Genomic DNA, 27,946 nt, shown 5'->3' on the forward strand with positions numbered 1-27,946 from the left:
GATCCGGAGCAAAACAGGTTCTACTGCAGAAATGGAGAAATCTGCGGCAGATCCGGAGCAAAACAGGTTCTACTGCAGAAATGGAGAAATCTGCGGCAGATCCGGAGCAAAACAGATTCTACCGCAGAAATGGAGAAATCTGCGGCAGATCCGGAGCAAAACAGATTCTACTGCAGAAATGGAGAAATCTGCGGCAGATCCGGAGCAAAACAGATTCTACTGCAGGAATGGAGAAATCTGCGGCAGATCCGGAGCAAAACAGGTTCTACTGCAGGAATGGAGAAATCTGCGGCAGATCCGGAGCAAAACAGGTTCTACTGCAGAAATGGAGAAATCTGGGGCAGACCGTGTCGGGTCACTGTGTGACGTGCTGAGAAGTCACATCTGCCCACAGAAGTATCACGTCACACTGGATTTATTATCCTGGTAATCAGCACACTCTCCTCCCGTGGGGATCTGCTCCTCCGTGGGGATCTGCTCCTGGCTACACGCGAGGTTCTGTCGCCGCCTTGTGGTCGGACCGGTGACCGCCCGCGTGTGCTGCAGCCTCGTCCTCTGCGGCCTCGTCCTCTGCGGCCTCGTCCTCTGCGGCCTCGTCCTCTGCGGCCTCGTCCTCTGCGGCCTCGTCCTCTGCGGCCTCGTCCTCTGCGGCCACTTCCGCGTCTCCCGCGCTGACATTTACCTCAGACTCCGGCGCGCGCACTGACCGTTACGCTCCTGTCTAGGCATCACTCAGTATTCCTCCACAGAATATAGTTCGTCAGATTACACAAACCTTCCGCTCTCCAGGTGCAGTTTACAGCCGGATATTAATGTCTGCTTGTGTGTAATAAAGAGAGCAGTTTTTATCAAGGCCATTTTGCCATCATATAAGGTTTAAATGAAATCCCTCCGCCAGTTCTGGTGATGCGGTCGTTACCTCAGTACGCGGAGGCTGTCGTGTGAGGTAACTGGGTGACGCAGTGTGTCCTCCCCGGTGTATCATCCCCACTGGTGACCTGTGCCCCGGGTGTATCATCCCCACTGGTGACCTGTGCCCCGGTGTATCATCCCCACTGGTGACCTGTGCCCCGGGTGTATCATCCCCACTGGTGACCTGTGCCCCGGTGTATCATCCCCACTGGTGACCTGTGCCCGGGTGTATCATCACCACTGGTGACCTGTGCCCGGGTGTATCATCCCCACTGGTGACCTGTGCCCGGGTGTATCATCACCACTGGTGACCTGTGCCCGGGTGTATCATCCCCACTGGTGACCTGTGCCCGGGTGTATCATCCCCACTGGTGACCTGTGCCCGGGTGTATCATCCCCACTGGTGACCTGTGCCCCGGTGTATCATCCCCACTGGTGACCTGTGCCCAGGTGTATCATCCCCACTGGTGACCGGTGCCCGGGTGTATCATCCCCACTGGTGACCTGTGCCCCGGTGTATCATCCCCACTGGTGTCCTGTGCCCGGGTGTATCATCCCCACTGGTGACCTGTGCCCGGGTGTATCATCCCCACTGGTGACCTGTGCCCCGGTGTATCATCCCCACTGGTGACCTGTGCCCCGGGTGTATCATCCCCACTGGTGACCTGTGCCCAGGTGTATCATCCCCACTGGTGACCTGTGCCCCGGTGTATCATCCCCACTGGTGACCTGTGCCCCGGTGTATCATCCCCACTGGTGACCTGTGCCCCGGTGTATCATCCCCACTGGTGACCTGTGCCCCGGTGTATCATCCCCACTGGTGTCCTGTGCCCGGGTGTATCATCCCCACTGGTGACCTGTGCCCGGGTGTATCATCCCCACTGGTGACCTGTGCCCCGGTGTATCATCCCCACTGGTGACCTGTGCCCCGGGTGTATCATCCCCACTGGTGACCTGTGCCCGGGTGTATCATCCCCACTGGTGACCTGTGCCCGGGTGTATCATCCCCACTGGTGACCTGTGCCCCGGTGTATCATCCCCACTGGTGACCTGTGCCCCGGGTGTATCATCCCCACTGGTGACCTGTGCCCGGGTGTATCATCACCACTGGTGACCTGTGCCCCGGTGTATCATCCCCACTGGTGACCTGTGCCCGGGTGTATCATCCCCACTGGTGACCTGTGCCCCGGTGTATCATCCCCACTGGTGACCTGTGCCCCGGGTGTATCATCCCCACTGGTGACCTGTGCCCGGGTGTATCATCACCACTGGTGACCTGTGCCCGGGTGTATCATCCCCACTGGTGACCTGTGCCCCGGTGTATCATCCCCACTGGTGACCTGTGCCCGGGTGTATCATCCCCACTGGTGACCTGTGCCCGGGTGTATCATCCCCACTGGTGACCTGTGCCCGGGTGTATCATCCCCACTGGTGACCTGTGCCCCGGGTGTATCATCACCACTGGTGACCTGTGCCCCGGTGTATCATCCCCACTGGTGACCTGTGCCCGGGTGTATCATCCCCACTGGTGACCTGTGCCCGGGTGTATCATCCCCACTGGTGACCTGTGCCCGGGTGTATCATCCCCACTGGTGACCTGTGCCCGGGTGTATCATCCCCACTGGTGACCTGTGCCCGGGTGTATCATCACCACTGGTGTCCTGTGCCCGGGTGTATCATCACCACTGGTGACCTGTGCCCGGGTGTATCATCCCCACTGGTGATCAGTGCCCGGGTGTATCATCCCCACTGGTGACCTGTGCCCGGGTGTATCATCCCCACTGGTGACCTGTGCCCCGGTGTATCATCCCCACTGGTGACCGGTGCCCGGGTGTATCATCCCCACTGGTGACCGGTGCCCGGGTGTATCATCCCCACTGGTGACCGGTGCCCGGGTGTATCATCTCCACTGGTGACCTGTGCCCGGGTGTATCATCCCCACTGGTGACCTGTGCCCAGGTATATCCTCACCACTGGTGAACTGTGCCTGGGTGTGTCATTATCACCACTGGTGAACTGTGCCTGGGTGTATCATTACCACGGGTGACTTGTGGCCGGGTGTATGACTACTGGGAACCTGTGCCATGGTGAATGACCACTGGTGATGTTGTGCCCGGGTGTATCACCTCTGGTAACTTGTACCTGGGTGTTTCATTACCACTAGTAACTTCTGTCCAGGTGTATTATTACCACTGGTGAATTGTGCCTGGGTGTATCATTACCACTGGTGACGTGTGCCTGGATGTATCACCACCACTGGTGACTTGTGCTCTGGTGACTTGTGCTCTGGTGTATGGCCACTTGTGACCTGTGCCCGGGTGTGTCATCACTGCTACTGACCTGTGCCCGGGTGTATCATTACTGGTGACCTGTGCCCAGGTGTTTTACTACTGGTGGCCTGTGTCTGGGAGTGTTACCACTGGTGAACTGTGCCTGGGTGTATCATTACCACGGGTGACTTGTGGCCGGGTGTATGACTACTGGGAACCTGTGCCCTGGTGAATGACCACTGGTGATGTTGTGCCCGGGTGTATCACCTCTGGTAACTTGTACCTGGGTGTTTCATTACCACTAGTAACTTCTGTCCAGGTGTATTATTACCACTGGTGAATTGTGCCTGGGTGTATCATTACCACTGGTGACGTGTGCCTGGATGTATCACCACCACTGGTGACTTGTGCTCTGGTGACTTGTGCTCTGGTGTATGGCCACTTGTGACCTGTGCCCGGGTGTGTCATCACTGCTACTGACCTGTGCCCGGGTGTATCATTACTGGTGACCTGTGCCCAGGTGTTTTACTACTGGTGGCCTGTGTCTGGGAGTGTTACCACTGGTGACCTGTGCCCGGGTGTATCACCACTGGTGTCCTGTATTCCAGTGTATCACTATTGTTGAGACTGTGCCGTGGTGTATCGGGGCAAAGGAAAATACCAATCATACAAATATAGTCACACAAACAAAAGAAGTAAACACCCGGGAGTGGAGGATGGGGTAAAACAAAAGTAGAATATGGAGGGGAATTAGCACACACCCCAAACCCAGCAACAGTCTCAGATAAATCCACCAAATGCCTTCTCAAACAGCAACCACAAACCATCATCTCCAAACCATGCACCTAATGTATCTGGCAATGAGTGCTAGCCAGGGCCCAGATTATATAGGAGATTGGGAGTGTCTAACACTGCACAGCTGAGAGCCTTAAAGTGAACCTGTCACCAGGTTTGGCCAATAAGAGATTCTCTCTTCACCTTTTAGGGCTGATATACAGCATTCTATAATCTTGTATATCCAAAACTGCTGACAGGTTCCCTTTAATGCAGGAAAGCTTCCAGGAGCTCTCAACTGAACAGATTAACCCCTGCACTGCTAATCGAAACCTGAACCATTTAATATGAAGGTGAAGTGCTTCTAATCAGTGTAGGAGTAGGAGAAATCAGACGCTGCGGTCTTCTGGCTCCTCTCTGTCGCGGTAAACCACTGACACTAATGCTGAGTCTGTGCCCAGGTGTACCTTTAATGGGGACTTATCCCTGGGTCTGTTGTTACCAGTGACCCTGGTGTCTTCTGATGGGCAGCAGAAAGTGACCAAAAGAGGATGCAAGGAATTTTCCCCTTTTTTTTGCATTGTTAGGCTACTCTGAGCCTAGTTTCAAGAAAAAAAAAAACTGTTGGACAATCATTTGGGGTTTTGAGAAATTGACAGAAATTTAAGCTTTAATCATGTTTGCCTTATTATATTTACTCCCAACTAGTCATCTGGGTCAAGTTCTTCCTCTATATAGTCCCACAGACCAGACTGAAGCCATTTCTTCTGGGCATGCGTAATGAAAACAGGTGTAATGTCTTGGCTCCATCTACATATGTTCCCGGTGCTCCAAAACTGAGTGAAAGACATGCCACGTGATGGTCATTGAGAAACTAGATGCCATGCCATGTTCTGTTAGAATTAAACACTTGTTTGCTTTTCAGGTTTTTGTTTTTTTTGAGGATGGAGCAGCCGGATAATACAAAAGTTCTCAAAGATCCAGAAGAGGGCACAGCACCTACAGCGGATGTTACTGCTGCTGCTCGACAGCCTCCTCCCTTGCATCAATCGCAAAGAGGGTCTCGTAAAGTTAGAAAACGAGTATCTGAAAGAATTGCTGAATCTTCCAATACTGCTAGGACAGATAGGAGTGGAAGAGTGACATCAGTAGGCAGTAGTATCAGCAACACTTCGATTACAAGTGCACATTTTGATCTGGACCCTGTCAAGCATCGACGCAGCACAAGCCATGTGCTGAGGCTGCAGGAGACTTTAAGACAAAAACAGGTATGCTTATGTACTCATCAAAACATTAGGTATAATAACCGTTAGGCCATGTTGACACATGGCATAGTTGGTTAAAATGTGATGTATTTAAGAAATGCAATGACAAAAATCACCACAATGTGGGTTTGTTATGTACGTGAAGGATTATTTTAGCTTAAATGGTTAAAAATGCTAAAAAGATTTAAAAGCATGGCTTCCTTCAGCTCCTTTGAATTAATGAAGCAAAACTACAAAACCACACACAATCTGGAGACAGGCGTGCCACTTTTCTTTGGTAAAAGGTAGACATATTTTGGTAACCCTGAATAATCCAAATAAATTATCAGAGAAATACTCCTGAAATCACTTTTAGGCCGGGGTCACACTTGCGAGTGTGATGCGGCGAGAAGCTCGCACGAGTCTCTCGCATTAATACTCGGCGCTGCCGCCGGCACTCGGGACCGAAGTGTGCGGCTGCATGGAAATACATGCAATGCATTGTCTGCCTTTGGCTCTCTCCACCCAATTATGACAGCTTTATATATTTCTACGAGTCTGGACAAAGCATTCCTTGCGAAACGAGCGTTGAGTGCTGTGGAACCCACTAATAAGCTAGCAGCGGTCTTGGAGATATGTGGATTTACCATTCTATGTTAATTTTGATTTCACTTTTTACTTTATATTGGTGGCCTACTTAGATATAATATTATAGATTGCCTTACGTCATATACTATTTACTTGCTAATATTTTGTTTGTTACCTAGACTTGCATATACTCCTTTTTGACTTACATACTGTACATGATAGCAAGATTCTTACTATGGATTGACTCCTGCTTTGCAGGTGTCCCCCATTTCTATTTTACCTGTTGTGTATAATTTTTTCTATATGTTTTTAACATTGTCTATGTGTTTTTATTAAATAAAAAATGAATTCTGGTTTTATTGGCTTGCATTTTTCTATATGTTGGTATTATTGCTTGCTAATGCATTTAAGCTTTACTGCATGGATTGTAAATTTAGGTGTTTATTTCTTTGAGTTTGTCACAGTTGGGTCAGGAGAGCCGCTGCCAATCCATTCATTACAGTCTGATACTGGACCGAAATCCATGTCAGCATGAGCCCCTACAATTTATACTAGGTTTTTTCTGTTTGTTTGTTTTTTTTTGCTTTTGTTTCTTAATAATTTAATTTTCTGTCTTTCAGGCCAAATACAAAGAAGCAAGAGAAAGACGAAAAGCAACAATTAATTCTTTATACGAGTATATATTTGGGATATTGTCACATAGACTTGATTTGGAATGTGACACTATTGCAGAGCTTGTATTAGATGCTTCATCCGTAAGTTTCCAGGCTTACAGTGTGCTAATTTATTTGCCCACAGGTTGAAAACACAAACTAAACAAATTTACAAATTCATCTGCCTTTTCTGTATTAAAGTTTCAGGAATTTGATGATTTCTTCTCTGTTGGAGGATGCAGATCACTTGTATTTTTCTATCAAGAATCTGAAGTTCCAGGAATAGGTAAATTATTTCAGGTCTCATTTAAAAGTGTTTATTTAAGAAAACTTTGGCTAGTGTAAATGTAATAAAGGCCTCACATGACTGTGTTTCTGGTCTGTATCATATGGATCTTGAATGACGAGCTTATATGTTTTAATGGGACAATGTCTTATTCCATGTAAAATTTCTTTGGCATGCCGAGATTTACATTTTTATCTGTAGTCTAATTTATTGCATATTTTGTGTTACTATATCTGTTTTTCCTCTTGAAAAAAAGCTTCCTGTAAATGTGAATAGTATATATGTTTCTCCTACGCCTCATTGGGGGACACAGGACCATGGGTGTTATGCTGCTGCCACTAGGAGAACACTAAGTAATACATAAAGAGTAGCTCCTCCCCTGCAGTATACACCCTCCTGCTGGCTCCAAGTGAACCAGTTCTTGCTTAGTGTCTGTAGGAGGCGCTTGGGTTTGCTTTCAGACCTAACCATTTTTATTGTTATTGTTATTTTTATTCTTTTTTTTCCCTTAATGGAGCGAATGGGGGCGACGGACCCTTTCTAGGTTCCGATCTCCCCCGGACCATCAACAGGCAAGTACGCGGAGCGTCCCTCCCCGTACCCTTTCCTTAACCGTTGGATTCCAGCCCTGAGCTCCATTTACGGGCGACGGTTCCTTCGCGTTCCAACCTCTCCCCCCCCTCCATAGCAGGCGACCACATGGAGTAGCCCTCCATTTACCTGGCCATTTTATGGCGACGTTGGATTGAGCACCGGCCATCCGCATCTACTGTGAGTACACCTGCGGGGCCGAGGTCGAGGTCCTGGGGGGTCTTGGTCCCTGGGATAAGGGAGGTCCGCAGATACCTTAAAGCCCGGGTTCCATGGGTCACGTCGCACAAATAGCGGTAGCGGCGCTACAGGCCGCAACCGCAAGCTTAAAATTTAGCCCCCGGCTTTTCCCTCTTCCAGGCCGGAACGTTGACTTCACCCACCGGCAGTTACCGCCGCGCACTCTCTCTGGTGCTTCTCATTTTGGGAGAAGCGCCTTCTCTTCTTGATCTAGGCGGCTATCTTTGGACACCATACAGGCCGATGCTTCAGCGCTGCTCCAGCATTTTGAATCACAGCTTCAGGGAGCGATTTCTGTGGACATTGCGGAACTCCCTCGGGGACTCAAGACACAGGACCTGGGTAAGCTGCAGAAACATAGCTTAACCCTTCCCCTGCTAGTAAGCGCTCTCCTCAAGGCTACACTATGTTTCAATCAAAGCCTAACAAAAAGTCTGGGAATACCCACACTGTGATTTTGCTGCTTGTACCTCTTGTAAGGTATCTCTACCCCGGCATCACAATACTGCGTTATGCACAGCTTGTGAACCGGTGACTGCTCAGGAACCACCTGTTACTGATACCGAACCCAGTGAGCCTAGTCCCCCTGAGTGGGCTACCTCCCTTACCCGGTCTATGGCATCCCTGGCCAAAGCGTTAGACTCGTTCCGAGACCCTTCCTCTAACCAGGGCACTCTTACGGATAATGCTTCCGATGATCAGAACCCCTTGTACACTAGGGGTCGTACCTTACCAAGGAGCTCTCGCTCTTCCAGGAAAAGGACTCATGCCTTGTCCCCAGACCATCACCGGGAATCGGGTTCTGACAGTTCCATTTCTCGCTCCCCCTCCCTTGGGGCTAGTAGAGAACCTGGCTCAGAGGACGATTCTGACACGTTCCTAGATCAGGAATTTCAACATGATCAGGAGACTCTCGACTCTCTCATTGAGTCGGTAAACAAGGCCCTGAAGCTAGATGAGGAACCTTTATCTAAAACGGATCATGCTGTGTCCTTTAAGAGGACCAAGCAGGTTCACAGAGTGTTTGCCTATCATCCCGAATTTAAGGAAATAGTTGAATCTCATAGGATCCGTCCAGATAAACGCTTCACAGGGCAAAAGCCCATGGAGTCAAAATATCCCTTTGCTCCTGGTCTAAGAAAAGATTGGTCACAGTCTCCTCCGGTAGATCCTCCAGTATCGCGCCTAGCTACTAAATCTATTTTATCCTTTTCAGAGGGCGCCTCGATTAAAAACCCCACCAATCGTCAGATCGATAATATGGCTCGTTCAGCCTTTGAAGCCTCAGCAGCCGCACTCTTTCCATCTTTTGCCGCTACGTGGGTGGCTTAGGCTATGACCCATTGGGCTGAGGTCTTGTCTTCAGCTGTTCTGGATACCAATCTCCCCCCCCCAAGGTAGCAGACCTTGCTACTCAGATGGCCAGAGCTGGGGATTTTCTATTGACCGCGTCTCTGGATGCCGCTGACTGCACTTCTCAAGCAGCAGCAAACGCCATCATCATTCGGATGTCCTTATGACTCAGGGACTGGCGTGCGGATTCTGCTTCCAAAAAGTCATTGACTTCTTTACCATATCAGAGCGGTCGCCTTTTTGGTGAAAAACTCGATCAATTAATTTCTGACGCCACTGGAGGGAAGAGTAAATTTCTGCCACAACAGAGACCCTTTCGGAACCAGCAACAGCAGGCTCAGTCCCGTTTTTTTTCTTTCCAATTCAAATTGATCCTCTACTTCCACATCTTCCGGACCCGGCCGGGCACAACGTAGGGATAGAGGTCCCCAGACCTCTTACAAACCTTTCCCTTCATGGAGAGGCAGGCCTAGGCAGTCAGGATCCAGGGGGTCCAGACCAGGCAGATCTCCCACACAATGACTCCCTGTGGTATCCGGGGGACACCCTCAAAGTAGGCGGCCGCCTGCTTTCCTTCAGCGACGCGTGGCTCTCGGTCGTTCACGACGAATGGGTCCGCAACCTAGTGTCCTCCGGATACAAGATAGAATTCTCCTCTATCCCAACAAATCGTTTTTTCCTGTCTTCTCCTCCCAGGGCAAAGGCATCAGAGTTCTTCCAACCCATAAGCTCTCTACAAGAAGACGGGGTTATTATTCCGGTCCCTCAGAGCGAAAGGTTTCAAGGTTTTTATTCAAACCTGTTCATTGTTCCAAAGAAGGACGGTACAGTACGGCCCATACTGGACCTAAAACTGCTGAACAAGTTCGTCAGGGTACGACAGTTCCGAATGGAATCGCTTCGTTCTGTCATCGCCTCCATGGAAAAAGGTGAGTTCCTGGCGTCTATAGACATCCAGGACGCGTACCTCCACATTCCAATTTTCCCCTCTCACCAGAGGTTCCTTCGCTTCGCAGTTAAGGAACAACACTTCCGTTGGGCCGAGGAAAACCGCTCAATGATTTCTGTGGTTCACATCCCGGGAGTGGACAATTGGGAGGCAGATTTCCTCAGTCGTCAAAGCCTCGACTCCGGGGAGTGGTCTCTCCATCCGGAGATCTTCCACCAGATCTGCTGTCTTTGGGGAACTCCGGACGTGGATCTGATGGCCTCACGGCTAAATTCCAAAGTTCCCGACTTCATAGCTCGGTCCCACAATCCAACAGCCATCGGGGCAGATGCACTCGTACTCCCGTGGCATCATTTTCGGCTTCCGTACATATTTCCCCCGCTCCCCTTGCTGAGAGTCATCAAGAAGATCAGAGCAGGGGGAGTACCAGTAATCCCGATTGTGCCAGATTGGCCGCTCCGGGCGTGGTACGCGGAACTAGTTCAACTAGTCGCCTGGCGATTACCAAATCGCGCAGACCTGCTATCACAGGGCCACATTTACCACCAGAACTCCGAGGCCCTGTGTTTGATGGCATGGCAGTTGTGTCCTGGGTTCTAACCCAGGCAGGTTTCTCTCCGGAAGTTATCTCTACCATGATCAGCGCTAGAAAGGCTACGTCTATGCGTATTTATCATCGCACTTGGAAAACCTTTTCCTGGAGCAACGACCGGGGACGTTCTCCTCTTGAATTTTCCATTCCTTCCATCCTCGAATTTTTACAAACCGGTTTGGACTTAGGTCTCGCCCTTAGTTCTCTTGAGGGGCAGATTTCAGCCCTGTCTGTTCTTTTCCAACGCAGGATTGCCAACAGATTACAAGTGAAGACGTTCATTCAGGGAGTCTCCCATAAGGTGCCGCCCTATAAGATGCCGTTAGAACCATGGGACCTTAATCTGGTCCTCGGAGTCTTGCAAGAAGCTCCTTTCGAACCTCTACAGGAGGTTTCCCTGTCTTTTCTTTCATGGAAGGTTGCCTTCCTGGTTGCGGTCACGTCCATTAGACGAGTCTCAGAGCTGGCGGCTTTGTCTTGTCATGTTCCGTTCCTGAATTTTCATCAGGATAAGGTGGTTTTCAATCAGGAGATTGTCTTACCGTCACTTTGTCCGTCACCTGTACATCGCATCGAGAATGCCCTCCACACACTGGATTTAGTGAGAGCTCTCAAGAGGTACGTCTCGCGAACGGCGTCCTTCCGCAGGTCAGATGCCCCGTTTGTGCTCCCGGAAGGGCCAAGGAAGGGGTTTCCCGATTCCAAGGCGACAATTTTCAAATGGATTCGTTCAGCTATTCAGGAGTCCTACCGAGTCATAGGTCATCCTGTCCCAGCAGGGATTAAGGCTCATTCCAGTGGGTGCGTCTTGGGCCATCCGGCACCAAGCTTCGGCAGCACAAGTTTGCAGAGCTGCGACCTGGTCCAGTCTGCATACGTTTACAAAACATTACCACATTCATTCTCAGGCCTCGGCAGATGCGACCGTCGGCAGACGAATTTTGCAGGCGGCTGTGCCGCATCTGTAACCTGTGGGTACAAGGAGCAATTACAGTTGATTGTTCCCCACCCAGGAACTGCTTTAGGACGTCCCATGGTCCTGTGTCCCCCAATGAGGCGTAGGAGAAACAGGTATTTTTGTGTGCTCACCGTAAAATTCTTTTCTCCCAGCCAATCATTGGGGGACACAGCACCCACCCTGTTAGCCTAACGGCTTTGGTTTTCTGTGTTGGCTTGGTTTTGATATAGTTCATCCTGGTTAAATGTTAAGCTCATACTGCTTTGTTACCGAACTGGTTCACTTGGAGCCAGCATGAGGGTGTATACTGCAGGGGAGGAGCTATTCTTTCTGTATTACTTAGTGTCCCCCTAGTGGCAGCAGCATAACACCCATGGTCTTGTGTCCCCCAATGATTGGCTCGGAGAAAAGGATTTTACGGTGAGTACACAAACATCCCTGTTTTCTATGATTATTTGACAATCAAGAATACATACAAAGTAAATTGTGTCTATAATTAGAATGTTTTCCGTCATTGTTGATGCAGGGAAGCAAAATTTCAACATGATGACTAGTGAAATTTACACCATACCTCCAAATCAGACTGCAGCGCTCAAATACATAGCGTGCTGCTGGCTCTGTTTTCATTATTGATGGCCTTTTAATTTTTCTTGAGTCACTGTGCATGCATGCGATGTTCAGCACAGCACGACCATCTTATGTGGGGAATTCCACCCTCTGCTCTCCTGCCCCGTGTTAGTTGAAACCACTCCTGCGAGCATCTGGTGAGCTCCTTACTGCAGTTTTTCACCTCAAGGCTCTGGGTAAATGTATGTTTATACAGCAGGGTCTCAGTGTATCTTATGTGATGTATATACAACTGAGTTTCATTCTCTCCATTTGTGATGTACAGTGGGGCAAAAAAGTATTTCGTCAGTCAGCAATAATGCAAGTTCCACCACTTAAAAAGATGAGAGGCGTCTGTAATTTACATCATAGGTAGACCTCAACTATGGGAGACAAACTAAGAAAAAAAAATCCAGAAAATCACATTGTCTGTTTTTTTTAATCATTTTATTTGCATATTCTGGTGGAAAATAAGTATTTGGTCAGAAACAAAATTTCATCTCAATACTTTGTAATATATCCTTTGTTGGCAATGACAGAGGTCAAACGTTTTCTGTAAGTCTTCACAAGGTTGCCACACACTGTTGTTGGTATGTTGGCCCATTCCTCCATGCAGATCTCGTCTAGAGCAGTGATGTTTTTGGCTTTTCGCTTGGCAACACGGACTTTCAACTCCCTCCAAAGGTTTTCTATAGGGTTGAGATCTGGAGACTGGCTAGGCCACTCCAGGACCTTGAAATGCTTCTTACGAAGCCACTCCTTCGTTGCCCTGGCGGTGTGCTTTGGATCATTGTCATGTTGAAAGACCCAGCCACGTTTCATCTTCAATGCCCTTGCTGATGGAAGGAGGTTTGCACTCAAAATCTCACGATACAAGGCCCCATTCATTCTTTCATGTACCCGGATCAGTCGTCCTGGCCCCTTTGCAGAGAAACAGCCCCAAAGCATGATGTTTCCACCACCATGCTTTACAGTAGGTATGGTGTTTGATGGATGCAACTCAGTATTCTTTTTCCTCCAAACACGACAAGTTGTGTTTCTACCAAACAGTTCCAGTTTGGTTTCATCAGACCATAGGACATTCTCCCAAAACTCCTCTGGATCATCCAAATGCTCTCTAGCAAACTTCAGACGGGCCCGGACATGTACTGGCTTAAGCAGTGGGACACGTCTGGCACTGCAGGATCTAAGTCCATGGTGGCGTAGTGTGTTACTTATGGTAGACCTTGTTACATTGGTCCCAGCTCTCTGCAGTTCATTCACTAGGTCCCCCCGCGTGGTTCTGGGATTTTTGCTCACCGTTCTTGTGATCATTCTGACCCCACGGGGGGGGTTTTGCGTGGAGCCCCAGATCGAGGGAGATTATCAGTGGTCTTGAATGTCTTCCATTTTCTAATTATTGCTCCCACTGTTGATTTCTTCACTCCAAGCTGGTTGGCTATTGCAGATTCAGTCTTCCCAGCCTGGTGCAGGGCTACAATTTTGTTTCTAGTGTCCTTTGACAGCTCTTTGGTCTTCACCATAGTGGAGTTTGGAGTCAGACTGTTTGAGGGTGTGCACAGGTGTCTTTTTATACTGATAACAAGTTTAAACAGGTGCCATTACTACAGGTAATGAGTGGAGGAAAGAGGAGACTCTTAAAGAAGAAGTTACAGGTCTGTGAGAGCCAGAAAACTTGATTGTTTGTTTCTGACCAAATACTTATTTTCCACCAGAATATGCAAATAAAATGATAAAAAACAGACAATGTGATTTTCTGGATTTTTTTTTCTCAGTTTGTCTCCCATAGTTGAGGTCTACCTATGATGTAAATTACAGACGCCTCTCATCTTTTTAAGTGGTGGAACTTGCACTATTGCTGACTGACTAAATACTTTTTTGCCCCACTGTATATGCAGCAGTTTCTCTGTCTCCTATTTGATGTATATAAAGGAAAAAGAGGAAACAGGAGTATCAGATAATTATAGTAAAAAATATATACCGTATATACTCAAGTATAAGCCGAGATTTTCAGCCCAAATTTTTGGGCTCAAAGTGCCCCTCTCAGGTTATACTCGAGTCATAGTCGGCGGACCCATAGGGGTGGAGCCCCATATTCATTAATGTAATGAGCGGTACCAGTGACTGCTCATTACAGGAAGAAGCTGCGGTACCATGGGACAGGCAGGGACAGCGTCAGGAGCGCCAGGAGCAGGTGAGTATTTCATATTCACCTGTCCGCGTTCCATCCGCCGGGCGCCGCTCCGTCTTCCCGTCCTCTTGCTGTGACTGTGCAGGTCAGAGGGCGCGATGAAGTATTAGTGTGCGCACCGCCCTCTGCCTGAACAATCAGTGCGGAGAGACGGGACTCTGAGGAGCAGCGACGAGAGGTGAGTATGTGATTTTTTTTTTATTGCAGCAGCAGCAGCATTACATGTGGCACAATGCTATATGGAGCGTCTATGGGGCCATAAAAGAACTGCATGGAGCATTATATGGGGCATCTATGGGGCCATAACTGCATGGAGCATTATATGGGGCATCTATGGGGCCATAACTGCATGGAGCATTATATGGGGCATCTATGGGGCCATAACTGCATGGAGCATTATATGGGGCATGTATGGGGTCATAAAGAACTGCATGGAGCATTATATGGGGCCATAAAGAACTGCATGGAGCATTATATGGGGCAACTATGGGGCCATAAAGAACTGCATGGAACATTATATGGGGCATCTATGGGGCCATAAAGAACTGCATGGAGCATTATATGGGGCATGTATGGGGCCATAAAGAACTGCATGGAGCATTATATGGGACATCTATGGAGCCATAAAGAACTGCATGGAGCATTATATGGGGCATCTATCGGGCCATAAAGAACTGCATGGAGCATTATATGGGGCATCTATGGGGCCATAAAGAACTGCATGGAGCATTATATGGGGCATGTATGGGGCCATAAAGAACTGCATGGAGCATTATATGGGGCTCCTGATTCAATATGGATATTGAAAAACACTTAACCTACTGATGTCTCAAGTCATTTTACTTTTATTGGTATCTATTTTTTTTTTTTTTTAATTTACCAGTAGCTGCTGCATTTTCCACCCTAGGCTTATACTCAAGTCAATACGTTTTCCCAGTTTTTTGTTGCAAAATTAGGGGGGTCGGCTTATACTGGGGTCGGCTTATACTCGAGTATATACGGTACATTTTTTTGAAGTATTTTTATAAAATGACAATCAGGTAGAATGACGAAATGCAAAAACAGACACCTGCAACAGGGTCATACATAATAAGAAAATGTGTACAAAGACATTACCCATATGCTTAAATGGTGTAGCAAAAGGAGTACAGCAATGTCAAGTAATATACTCCAGTAAGAACTGTCCCACTGAGGAGTGCATGGTAAGGAGAAATCTCAATATAGTAGCAGATATATGGCGGTCAGAGCTTAACAGTGGAAAAAAGAAGATCCTGAGCTGGATGGTAAAGACCCCAACGCATGTTTTGCGTGTTCCAGACCGCTTTCTTAAGGGGATGCAGTGAGAGTGTGCAGCAAGGACATTAATGTAGCCATGGTGATTAGTCACATGTTATATCACATGGTCCGTGTAGACCAATAGAAGTGGCACTATAGGCGCATGCGCCCTGCGGGTCCTGGCAGCTAGAGCACAGGACGTCAAGTGCCATTGCGCACACTCAGGGAGGTGTCTGCTATGTGACGTATACATGGCAGTCACTGGGTCTTCTATGTGATGAATATACTCCAGTCTCGGTGTATCCTAAATGATGTATATACTGCAGTCTCGGTATCTCAGCATGTAGAAAAAAAATGTAAGTATTTGATTTTAAGTGTTTTTCACTGAGGTTTTTTTTTAAGTCTTTTTAGTGGTATTTTATTAATTTGTCACATTCGCATCTGTAGTGAGATCAGAACTAGCACAGTACAGCAGGAGTGAAGTTTCTCATAACAGACATTTGCAGCAGGAGTTGTTCTCTCATACTTCTGTCTGCTTTGCTGCAGAGCTGTGCCCGATTATAACCAGCACAGTGCAGCACAGGTGAACCTTGTCTCATCTCTCTCTCTCTACATATATATATATAATCACCAGTTGGGACTTCTGGCCACTGTCCCCGAATCCCATAAGGTGTCTGAGCAAGTGACACGTCTCCACGTCATACACTTATCCGCTATTCCCACGCAGGTGAAGTAACAACCGCGTCGTTACTACGCATGCGCGGGAATAGCTGTGACGTGTATGTTACTTGCACAGACCATGAACAGCGCCTGCGCAAGTGACATTCACGTCACCGCTATTCCCGCGCATGGTCAGTAACCGCCACAGCTGCTCTACCCGCGCATGCACAGTAACGACACGGCTGTTTCTGCGCCTGCGTGGGGAATATTGGTGACGTCTATGTTTTACTTTTGCAGCCGCAGTAACAGCCTTATGGCCACAAACTGCGCCTGCGCAAATGACAGATATACAGTTAGGTCCATATATATTTGGACAGAGACAACATTTTTCTCATTTTGGTTATAGACATTACCACAATTTAATTTTAAACAAAACAATTCAGATGCAGTTGAAGTTCAGACTTTTAGCTTTCATTTGAGAGTATCCACATTAAAATTGGATGAAGAGTTTAGGAGTTTCAGCTCCTTAACCTGTGCCACCCTGTTTTTTAAAGGGACCAAAAGTAATTGGACAATTGACTCCAAGGCTATTTCATGGACAGGTGTGGGCAATCCCTTCATTATGTCATTCTCAACTAAGCAGATAAAAGGCCTGCAGTTGATTTGAGGTGTGGTGCTTGCATTTGGAAGGTTTTCCTATGAAGTAAACATGCGGTCAAAAGTGCTCTCCATGAAGGTGAAACAAGCCATTCTTAAGCTGTGAAAACAGAAAAAACCCATCCGAGAAATTGCTACAATATTAGGAGTGGCAAAATGTACAGTTTGGTACATCCTGAGAAAGAAAGAAAGCACTGGTGAACTCATCAATGCAAAAAGACCTGGGCGCCCACGGAAGACAACAGTGGTGGGTGATCGCAGAATAATCTCCATGGTGAAGAGAAACCCCTTCACAACAGCCAACCAAGTGACCAACACTCTCCAGGAGGTCGGCGTATCAATATCCAAATCTATCATTAAGAGAAGACGGCATGAAAGTAACAACAGAGGGTTCACTGCACGGTGCAGCCACTCATAAGCATCAAGAAGAAAAAGGCTAGACTGGACTTTGCTAAAAAACATCTAAAAAAGCCAGCACAGTTCAGGAAGAACATTCTTTGGACAGATGAAACCAAGATCAACCTCTACCAGAATGATGGAAAGAGAAAAGTATGGCGAAGGCTTGGTACAGCTCATGATCCAAAGCATACCACATCATCTGTAAAACAAGGCGGAGGCAGTTTGATGGCTTGGGCATGCATGGCAGCCAGTGGCACTGGGTCACTAGTGTTTATTGATGATGTGACACAGGACAGAAGCAGCCAAATGAATTCTGAGGTCTTCAGAGCCGCCATACTGTGTGCTCAGATCCAGCCAAATGCAGCAAAACTGATTGGTCGTCGTTTCATACTACAGATGGACAATGACCCAAAACATAAAGCCAAAGCAACCCAGGAGTTAATTAAATCAAAGAAGTGGAATATTCTTGAATGGCCAAGTCAGTCACCTGATCGCAACCCAATTGAGCATGCATTTCACTTGTTAAAGACTAAACTTCAGACAGAAAGGCCCACAAACAAACAGTAACTGAAAACCACCGCAGTGAAGGCCTGGCAGAGCATCAAAAAGGAGGAAACACAGCATCTGGTGATGTCCATGAGTTCAAGACTTCAGGCAGTCATTGCCAACAGAGAGTTTTCAACCAAGTACTAGAAATGAACATTTTATTTAAAATTATTGAATCTGTCCAATTACTTTTGGTCCCTTTAAAAACAGGGTGGCACATGTTAAGGAGCTGAAACTCCTAAACCCTTCATCCAATTTTAATGTGGATACCCTCAAATGAAAGCTGAAAGTCTGAACTTCAACTGCATCTGAATTGTTTTGTTTAAAATTCATTGTGGTAATGTCTATAACCAAAATGAGAAAAATGTTGTCTCTGTCCAAATATATATGGACCTAACTGTACGTCACCGCTATTCCCAGTAACAGCTATAACTGCGCAGTTTACCCGCGCATGCTTACTTAAGATTTTTGATTACCTCACGCAGCACAAACTTCTCCACAGTCCCATACTGAGTATCAATTTTGTACAAGGAATAAACAGTGCACAAAGGGTGAAAGAGGTCAAATGACCCAACACATACAATACAAAAATGCAGAGGGAGGATATAGAACAGGTATGTTGGAAAGCGCAAACGATGTGAGACATGTCCGCTGCTCCTGTCAGCACCACTAAGCATGCACAGATGTTAATAGCATCGGGCCTATTTCTAGTTGTGAACACAATCACATTTGCACTTTCTTCAGTGTCTGCTTTGCTGTACTGCCCTTCCCCCAACCAATATAATTCATGTTGCAACATTTTTCCTTTTTGACTGTCATATCCTGAATATTATTTACCACCTGCCAACAAAGTTCATTTTTATTATCATACACACGTGGTCAAAATTATTTAATGACAGAAAAATCAACAATGTTCACAGAAATAACCTGAATCTGACAAAAGTAATAATAAATAAAAGATCTATGAAAATGAACAAATGAAAGTCAGGCATTGCTTTTCAGCCATGCTTCCACAGAATTTAAAAAAAATAAAACTCATGATCTATCATCACATGTGTCTACAATCCTGGAATCAGTGAGTGGCCTGTATATAGGGCTGCAGATACTCACTGTGCTGTGTGGTGACATGGTGGGTATCACACTCAGCATGGACCTGAGGAAGCGAAGGAAAGAGTTGTCTCAGGAGATTAGAAAGAAAATTATAGACAAACATGTTACAGGTAAAAGTTATAAGACATCTCCAAGCAGCTTGATGTTCCTGTGACTACAGCTGCACATATTATTCAGTAAGATCCATGGGACTGTAGCCGACCTCCCTGGACGTGCCCGCAGGATGAACATTGATGAGAAATCAAAGAGACAGATAATACGAAGGGTAACAAAAGAGCCAGAAAACGTCTAAACAGATTAAAGGTGAACTTCAAGCTCAAGGAACATCAGTGTCAGATCGCACCATCTGTCGTTGTGTGAGCCAAAGTGGACTTCATGGGAGACAACCAACAAGGACACCATTGTTGAGAAAAAAAAATCATAAAAAAGCCAGACTGGAATTTGCCAACCTACATGTTGACAAGTCACAAAGTTTCTGGGAGAATGTGCTATAGACAGATGAGACTTGGAACTTTTTGGCAATCACATCAGCTCTATGTTCACGGACGGAAAAATTAAGCATGTCAAGAAAAGAACACTGTTCCTACTGTGAAACATGGAGGAGGCTCTGTTATGTTCTGGGGCTGCTTTGCTGCATCGGACACAGGATGTCTAGAATCTGTGTGGGGTACAATGAAATCTCAGACTATCAAGGGATTCTAGAGAGAAATGTGCTGCCCAATGTCAGAAAGCTTGGTTTCAGTCGCAGGTTATGGGTCTTGCAACAGGATAATGACCCAAAACACACAGCTAAAAACACCCAAGAATGGCTAAGAGGAAACATTGGACTATTCTGAAGTGGCCTTCTATGAACCCTGACCTAAATCCTATTGAGCATCTTTGGAAAGAGCTGAAACAGTCTGGAAAAGGCGACCATCAAACACGATTCAACTGGAGCAGTTTGCTCTTGAGGAGCGGCCAGAATACCTGACAAGAGGAGCAGAAGTCTCATTGACAGGTACAGGAATCGTTTGATTGCAGTGATTGCCTCAAAAGGTTGTGCAACAAAATATTAATATTAAGGGTGCCATCATTTCTGTCCAGGCCGATTTCATGAGTTGTTTTTTTTAACAAAAAATTCTGTGGAAACATGGCTGAAAAGCAATGTCTGACCTTCATTTGTTAATTTTCATAAATCTTTTATTATTTTTGTAAGATTCAAGTTATTTCTGTGACCATTGTGGGTTTTTCTGTCATTAAACGAGGGGCACCAACAATTTTGACCATGTGTATAACTCTAAAAAAAAAAAAAAAGTTACTAGCTACAGATGTATGCCCAATTTTTTGTTTTGTATCAGATGTTATTACATTTTGTGTCTTAACACTATTCACATCTTACGTTTTGTAAGATCTAATTGTGGATTTGCATTCACTCATTCAAATTTTAACCACGACCAACTTAACCCCTTCCCGACCTGTGACACAGCGTATGCGTCATGAAAGTCGGTGCCAATCCGACCTGTGACGCATATGCTGTGTCACAGAATGATTGCGTTCCTGCAGGCCGGGTGAAAGGGTTAACTCCAATTTCACCCGACCTACAGGAACAGGGGGAGTGGTACTTCAGCCCAGGGGGGGTGGCTTCGCCCCTCCGTGGCTACGATCGCTCTGATTGGCTGTTGAAAGTGAAATAGCCAATCAGCAATCTGTAATATTTCACCTATGAAAATTGGTGAAATATTACAATCCAGCCATGGCCGATGCTGCAATAGCATCAGCCATGGCTGGAGACCCCGATCTGGCCCCCCCACCGACTGACGGCGGCGATGTGCAGCCGCAGTCAGCGTTCCCTACCCCTCCGTCCTGTCCTAAGCGCCTTCCTGTCCCCTCCGCCCCCTCCCCCGCCCCCCCCTTCCCCGCTGTCCGATCGCACCCCCCCATACTTACCTAGTCCCAGTGTCCCTCCCGGTGTCCCCGGTCTTCTCGCATGGGCGCCGCCATCTTGGAAAATGGCGGGCGCATGCGCAGTGCGCCCGCCGAATCTGCCTGGTCGGCAGATTCGTTCCCTGTACATTTTGATCGCTGTGTTAGGTTCTATCACAGTGATCAAAATAAAAAAAATAGTATCTCTCTTTATCACCCCCATAGATAGGGACAATAATAGAATACAGAAAATATATTTATTTTTGTTTTTCTGTTAGGGTTAGGGGTAGGGGTAGGGTTAGGGTTGCACTTAGGGATAGGGTTGCACTTAGGGATAGGGTTGCACTTAGGGTTAGGGTTGCACTTTGGGTTAGGGTTGCACTTAGGGCTAGGGTTAGAATTAGGGTTAGGGTTACAATTAGGGTTAGGGTTACAATTAGGGTTAGAATTAGGGCTAGGGTTGGAATTAGGGTTAGAATTAGGCTATGTGCACACGGTGCAGATTTGGCTGTGGATCCGCAGCGGATTGGTCACTGCGGATTCGTAGCAGTTTTCCATCACGTTTACAGTACCACGTAAACCTATGGAAAACCAAACCCGCTGTGCCCATGGTGCGGAAAATACAGCACGGAAACGCTGCGTTGTATTTTCCACAGCATGTCAATTCTTTGTGCGGATTCCGCAGCGTTTTACACCTGCTCCATAATAGGAATCCGCAGGTGAAAGCCACACAAATAATACTGGAAATCCACAGTAAATCCGCAGGTAAAGCGCAGTGCGTTTTGCCTGCACATTTTTCAAAAACGGTGCGGAAATATCCGCACACAAATCCGCAACGTGGGCACATAGCCTTAGGGTTAGGGTTGGAATTAGAGTTAGGGTTGGAATTAGGGTTAAGACTAGGGTTAGGGGTGTGTTGCGGTTAGGGTTGTGGTTAGGGTTAGGGGTGTGCTGGGGTTAGTGTTGTGATTAGGGTCATGGCTAGAGTTGGGATTAGGGTTAGGGGTGTGTTGGGGTTAGGGTTGGAGTTAGAATTGAGGGGTTTCCACTGTTTAGGCACATCAGGGGGTCTCCAAACGTGACATGGCGCCACCATTGATTCCAGCCAATCTTTCATTGAAAAAGTCAAATGGTGCTCTCTCCCTTCCGAGCCCCGACGTGTGCCCAAACAGTGGTTTACCCCCACATATGGGGTACCAGCGTACTCAGGAGAAACTGGACAACGACTTTTGGGGTCCAATTTCTCCTGTAACCCTTGGGAAAATAAAAAATTGCGGTCTAAAAAATTATTTTTCAGGAAAGAAAAATGATTTTTTTTATTTTCACGGCTCTGCGTTATAAACATCTGTGAAGCACTTGGGGGTTCAAAGTGCTCACCACACATCTAGATTAGTTCCTTTGGGGGTCTAGTTTCCAAAATGGGGTCACTTGTGGGGGGTTTCTACTGTTTAGGCACTTCAGGGGCTCTGCAAACGCAATGTGATGCCCGCAGAGCATCCCATCAAAGTCTGCATTTCAAAACGTCACTACTTCACTTCCGAGTCCCGGCATGTGCCCAAACAGTGGTTTACCCCCACATATGGGGTATCAGCGTACTCAGAAGAAACTGGACAACAACTTTTGGGGTCAAATTTCTCCTGTTACCCTTGGGAAAATAAAAAATTCCGGGCTAAAAAATCATTTTTGAGGAAAGAAAAATTATTTTTTATTATCACGGCTCTGCGTTATAAACTTCTGTGAAGCACCTGGGGGTTTAAAGTGCTCACTATGCATCTAGATAAGTTCCTTGGGGGGTCTAGTTTCCAAAATGGGGTCACTTGTGGGGGAGCTCCAATGTTTAGGCACACAGGGGCTCTCCAAACGCGACATGGTGTCCACTAACGATGGAGATAATTTTTCATTCAAAAAGTCAAATGGCGCTCCTTCCCTTCCCAGCCTTACCATGTGCCCAAACAGTGGTTTACCCCCACATATGAGGTATCGGTGTACTCAGGAGAAATTTCCCAACAAATTTTAGGATCCATTTTATCTTGTTGCCCATGTGAAAATGAAAAAATTGAGGCTAAAAGAATTTTTTTGTGAAAAAAAAAAAAGTACTTTTTCATTTTTACGGATCAGTTTGTGAAGCACCTGGGGGTTTAAAGTGCTCACTATGCATCTAGATAAGTTCCTTGGGGGGTCTAGTTTCCAAAATGGGGTCACTTGTGGGGGAGCTCCAATGTTTAGGCACATGGGGGCTCTCCAAACGCGACATGGTGTCCGCTAAAGATTGGAGCCAAATTTTCATTCAAAAAGTCAAATGGCGCTCCTTCCCTTCCGAGCCCTGCCGTGCACTCAAACAGTGGTTTACCCCCACATATGAGGTATCAGCGTACTCAGGACAAATTGGACAACAACTTTCGTAGTCCAGTTTCTCCTTTTACCCTTGGGAAAATAAAAAAATTGTTGCTAAAAAATCATTTTTGTGACTAAAAGATTAAATGTTTTTTCCTTCCATGTTGCTTCTGCTGCTGTGAAACACCTGAAGGGTTAACAAACTTCTTGAATGTGGTTTTGAGCACCTTGAGGGTATGTGCACACGCTGCGGATTTTGCTGCGGATCCGCAGTGGATTTGACGCTGCGGATCAGCAGCAGTTTTCTCAAAGTTTACAGTACCATGTAAACCTATGGGGGAAAAAAAACCGCTGTGCACATGCTGCGGAAAAATCAGCGCGAAAACGCAGCGGATTATTTTCCGCAGCATGTCAATTCTTTCTGCGGATTCCGCAGCGGTTTTCAACATGCACCAATAGGAAAGTGCAGTTGAAAACCCGCAGAGGAATCCGCAGAAGAAACCGCGATGAAATCCGCAGTGAAAACTGCAGTGGTTTTGCACTGCGGATTTTCCAAATCCGCTGCGGAAAAATCCGCAGCAGATTCCGCAACGTGTGCACATACCCTGAGGGGTGTAGTTTTTAGAATGGTGTCACCTTTGGGTATTTTCAGCCATATAGAAGACTCAAACTGACTTCAAATGTGAGGTGGTCCCTATAAAAAAATGGTTTTGTAAATTTTGTTGTAAAAATGAGAAATCACTGGTCAAATTTTAACCCTTATAACTTCCTAGCAAAAAAAAAATTTGTTTCCAAAATTGTGCTGATGTAAAGTAGACATGTGGGAAATGTTATTTATTAACTATTTTGTGTCATATAACTCTCTGATTTAACAGAATAAAAATTCAAAATGTGAAAATTGCGAAATTTTCACCAAATTTCCATTTTTTTAACAAATAAACGCAGAAATTATCGACCTAAATTTAGCACTAACATGAAGCCCAATAAGTCACGAAAAATCAATCTCAGAATCGCTAGCATCCGTTGAAGCGTTCCTGAGTTATTACCTCATAAAGGGACACTGGTCAGAATTGCAAAAAATGGCCAGGTCATTAAGGTCAAAATAGGCTGGGTCATGAAGGGGTTAAAGGGAACCTGTCACCCCCGCACCCAGGCGTTTTTAACTAAAAGAGCCACCTTGTACAACAGTAATGCTGCATTCTGACAAGGTGGCTCTTTTAGTTCTGGGTGCTGTAACTGCCGAAATAATCAGTTTTGTAATTTGTCCTAAATACCTTTTCTTCAGTCCTGGAGGCAGGTCTTTCCCTCCTGCTGAAGACGCCACACAGCCGTCACTCAAATCTTCTTGGCGCCGAGCGCCACCTCCTCACCGCTGTTTTGAAATGATCTGGCGCCTGCGCTCTTTTCTCCTGCCTTGGGCAGGCGCAGTGAGCGCTGCCCGTCTGTCCTCATATGCAGTCTAGCTGATTGCGCCTGTGCGGCCACCCTGCCTGTGAATCCCAGCCCCACAGTGTCATGTTATTTATTCACATTGCGGGGCTGGGATTCACAGGCAGGGCGGCCGCATGGGCGCAGTCAGCTGGACTGCATATGAGGACAGAGGACTGGCAGTGCTCACTGCGCCTGCCCAAGGCAGGAGAAAAGAGCGCAGGCCCCGGATCATTTCAAAACGGGAGAGGAGGCAGCGCCCGGCGCCAAAAAGATTTGAGTGACCGCTGTGTGGCATCTGCAGCAGGGGGGAAAGGCCTGCCTCCAGGACTGAAGAAAAGGTATTTAGGACAAATTACAAAACTGATTATTTCGGCAGTTACAGCACCCAGAACTAAAAGAGCCACCTTGTCAGAATGCAGCATTACTGTTGTACAAGGTGGCTCTTTTAGTTAAAAACGCCTGGGTGCGGGGGTGACAGGTTCCCTTTAACAACGTCCACATGAGCATTTCAACAAATATATGCTTATTGTTGTACCCACATGTAAAGAACCTAGTAATTGCAATTTTATTACCATTTGTAGGGAGTTGTATAACATCACCTTTAATACAAAAGTTACAATGCTGGCAATTATTGCAAGGAAATGTTCCTCTACTTTAGTGGATAAGAAGGTTTGATTAGATTTTTGTTTCCTCTTTAACATCACTCTTAGGCCGGCGTCACACTCAGCGTATGAAAATACGGTCCTTTTTACAGCCGTAATACGCAGAAATGTTCCCAAAATAGTGATCCGTATGTCATCCGTAGGCAGGGTGTGGCAGCGTATTTTGCGCATGGCATCCTCCATATGTAATCCGTATGGCATCCGTACTGCGATATTTTCTCGCAGGCTTGCAAATCCGACATCTAATGGATGTTTCGGCTCAAATGTTCGTTAAAACATATATACAGAGTATATATATATATATTTGTGATATAGTGACCCCTGTAACAGGTAGGGGGCGCTGCATGGTCTCCCCGGTATGTGCACGGAGTAGTATTGAGGCCGTGAGGATCGACCTGCAGTGATGTCAGGATCACGTGACCAGCCCATGTGATCCATTACTGTGGGTGTGGTTACAGGTACATAACGTGAGCAGGGTGTGGGTCACATGTTCCCTGTGTGGATCCTGTGTGGGCCCTGTGTGGGTCTTCTGTGTGGTTCCAGTGTTGGATCTGAATGGTCCAAGTGCAAGGTCCTGGAAGCCTGTGCTTGGGCTGTGTGCCCCCGTGTAGGAAGACCTGGGAGGAGGCTTCCTGGAAAGCACATGGCTTGGACCTGGTGGCCTGTGGTTTTGGACTGAGTCCTGAATAGCACCCAGACAGGCCACGGCTTCTGTGTTGAACGGTCCCAGGAGGGATGGACGTTCTGAAGAACACAGTGTGATCATGGTCCGGCACAGTCTGTGTTAGAAGCTCCTGCGAGTGGAGTCTTCTTGGAGCACCTGAGAGACTGTGGACCTGGATGATCGGCGTTGGGGAAGCTACCGGCCTTCGGTGGCTCTGGACTGACTGATGTGTGCCGGCCAGGCAAGTTGGTGAACCCCGTTAGGCAGTTTCCCCAGGAGAGAGGACTGACAAGGAGTCAGCAGATGGAGCAGGAGCTCCCATAAGGTATCATTGTCTGATGGTGCTTGTTATGTTCTATGAACTGTGTGGTAACCCACTGCAACTGGTCAGGAGAGGACCAGCATGTTTAGTTGCTACAGACTGAGGATATGAAACGTGATGTAATGTCTTGGTACAGTGTGTAAATGGACTGTTCACAATGCGGTTTATGATACCCTAATAAACCAGATAGACTGTTTTTGTTTTAAAAACCCGTGCCCGTGTGCTGAATGTTGCGGCAAAGCGAGTGTCCCCCAATACACTCAGTAAGAATAGTCTTACATTATCTTACAATATATATACTGTATTTATATTTAATTCAGCGCTAGATATCCTAAAAGCCGGTAATTCAATTGCCGGATTTTCATTTCTCATTCACAAACCGCGGAAAAAATTGGTGTGGGCTCCCACGCAATTTTCTCCGCCAGAGTGGTAAAGCCAGTGACTGAGGGCAGATATTAATAGCCTAAAGAGGGTCCATGGTTATTGGCCCCCCTGGCTAAAAACATCTGCCCCCAGCCACCCCAGAAAAGGCACATCTGGAAGATGTGCCTATTCTGGCACTTGGCCTCTCTCTTCCCATTCCCTTGTAGCAGTGGGATATGGGGTAATGAAGGGTTAATGTCACCTTGCTATTGTAAGGTGACATTAAGCCAGATTAATAATGGAGAGGCGTCAATTATGACACCTATCCATTATTAATCCAATCGTACAAAATGGTTAATAAAACACACACATTATTTAAAAGTATTTTAATGAAATAAAGACACAGGGTGTTGTGATATTTTATTATACTGGTAATCCACCTGAAGACCCTTGTCACCTGAAATAAAGTAAAAAAACAAACAAACAACAATATTCCATACCTTCCGTCGTTCCCTCAGTCCCACGATGTAAATCCATCTGAAGGGGTTAAATCATTTTACAGCCAGGAGCTCTGCTAATGCACCCGCTCCTGTCTGTAAAATGTTGTGAATGAATGGACTGCAGAGGAATGTCCTGTAGTTACCTTGATTCGCGGTGATGCGCCCCTTTCTGGATGTCCTCATATGAATTCGAGCCTGGGAAAAGTTCCCACGCTTTACCACTCTGGCGGAGAAAATTGTGCGGCAGCCCACGCCAATTTTTTCCGCGATTTAACCCTTTATTTTACAAGCTACAGCGCCCAAATTTTGCACATACACACTACTAACATTAGCAGTGTGGAGTATGCAAAAAAAAAAGGGATATGAGATGGTTTACTGTATGTAAACCATGTCTCATATCATGTCGGGTTTGTGAAGGAGAAATGAAGAGCCGGCAATTGAATTACCGGCTTTTAGGATATCTAGCGCTGAATTAAATATAAATACTATATATATATATATATATATATATATATATATATATATATATATATATATATATATATATATATATATATATATATATATATAATTATAATGTAAGAGTCATCTCGGTCTGGTAGTCGGGGGCAGGTATATCTCGCCCAGGTATTTGTCCTATGTGAATTAGGCCGCTCAGTATCTTCAGGATACCGAGGGGTTAATAAGTGCAGGAATAAAGGCTGACCAGCTGGAGGTTTCAGGTGTCAGCCTGGGGCACACAGAATGCCTGTCTGTGTGAGACAAACGTGAGTGTGAGCTGTGCTCATGATCTGTGTAATGTTAGCTGGGAGGGAGAAGCCCCCCCAGTTGTTAGATAGCAACATATTTGTTTAGTTAGCGCCGGACAGGCAAGGATTTATTTTTATGTTTTGTTTTCTGTATTTGCTTTCACT

At 46.6% G+C, this 27,946-nt stretch overlaps 1 protein-coding gene across 5 annotated transcripts in view; it reads left to right on the forward strand.

Moving 5' to 3' along the window:
* The first annotated feature begins 214 nt into the window (after positions 1 to 214).
* The window catches only part of DNAH8 (dynein axonemal heavy chain 8), a 411,047-nt gene continuing 383,315 nt past the window's right edge, over positions 215 to 27,946 (forward strand). For 2 of the 5 annotated variants that reach the window (XM_077282006.1, XM_077282007.1), the window contains exons 1-3: positions 4,751 to 5,224; positions 6,409 to 6,543; positions 6,643 to 6,727. In XM_077282006.1, the coding sequence (XP_077138121.1) occupies positions 4,835 to 5,224; positions 6,409 to 6,543; positions 6,643 to 6,727 (610 nt within the window). In that variant the 5' untranslated portion in view covers positions 4,751 to 4,834. Of the gene's footprint in view, positions 790 to 914; positions 947 to 4,748; positions 5,225 to 6,408; positions 6,544 to 6,642; positions 6,728 to 27,946 lie in introns of those variants that run through there. The other 3 variants (XM_077282008.1, XM_077282010.1, XM_077282011.1) reach the window with 3 other exon arrangements.

Source organism: Ranitomeya variabilis, chromosome 2 (assembly GCF_051348905.1).
Source record: "Ranitomeya variabilis isolate aRanVar5 chromosome 2, aRanVar5.hap1, whole genome shotgun sequence".
NCBI lineage: Eukaryota > Metazoa > Chordata > Amphibia > Anura > Dendrobatidae > Ranitomeya > Ranitomeya variabilis.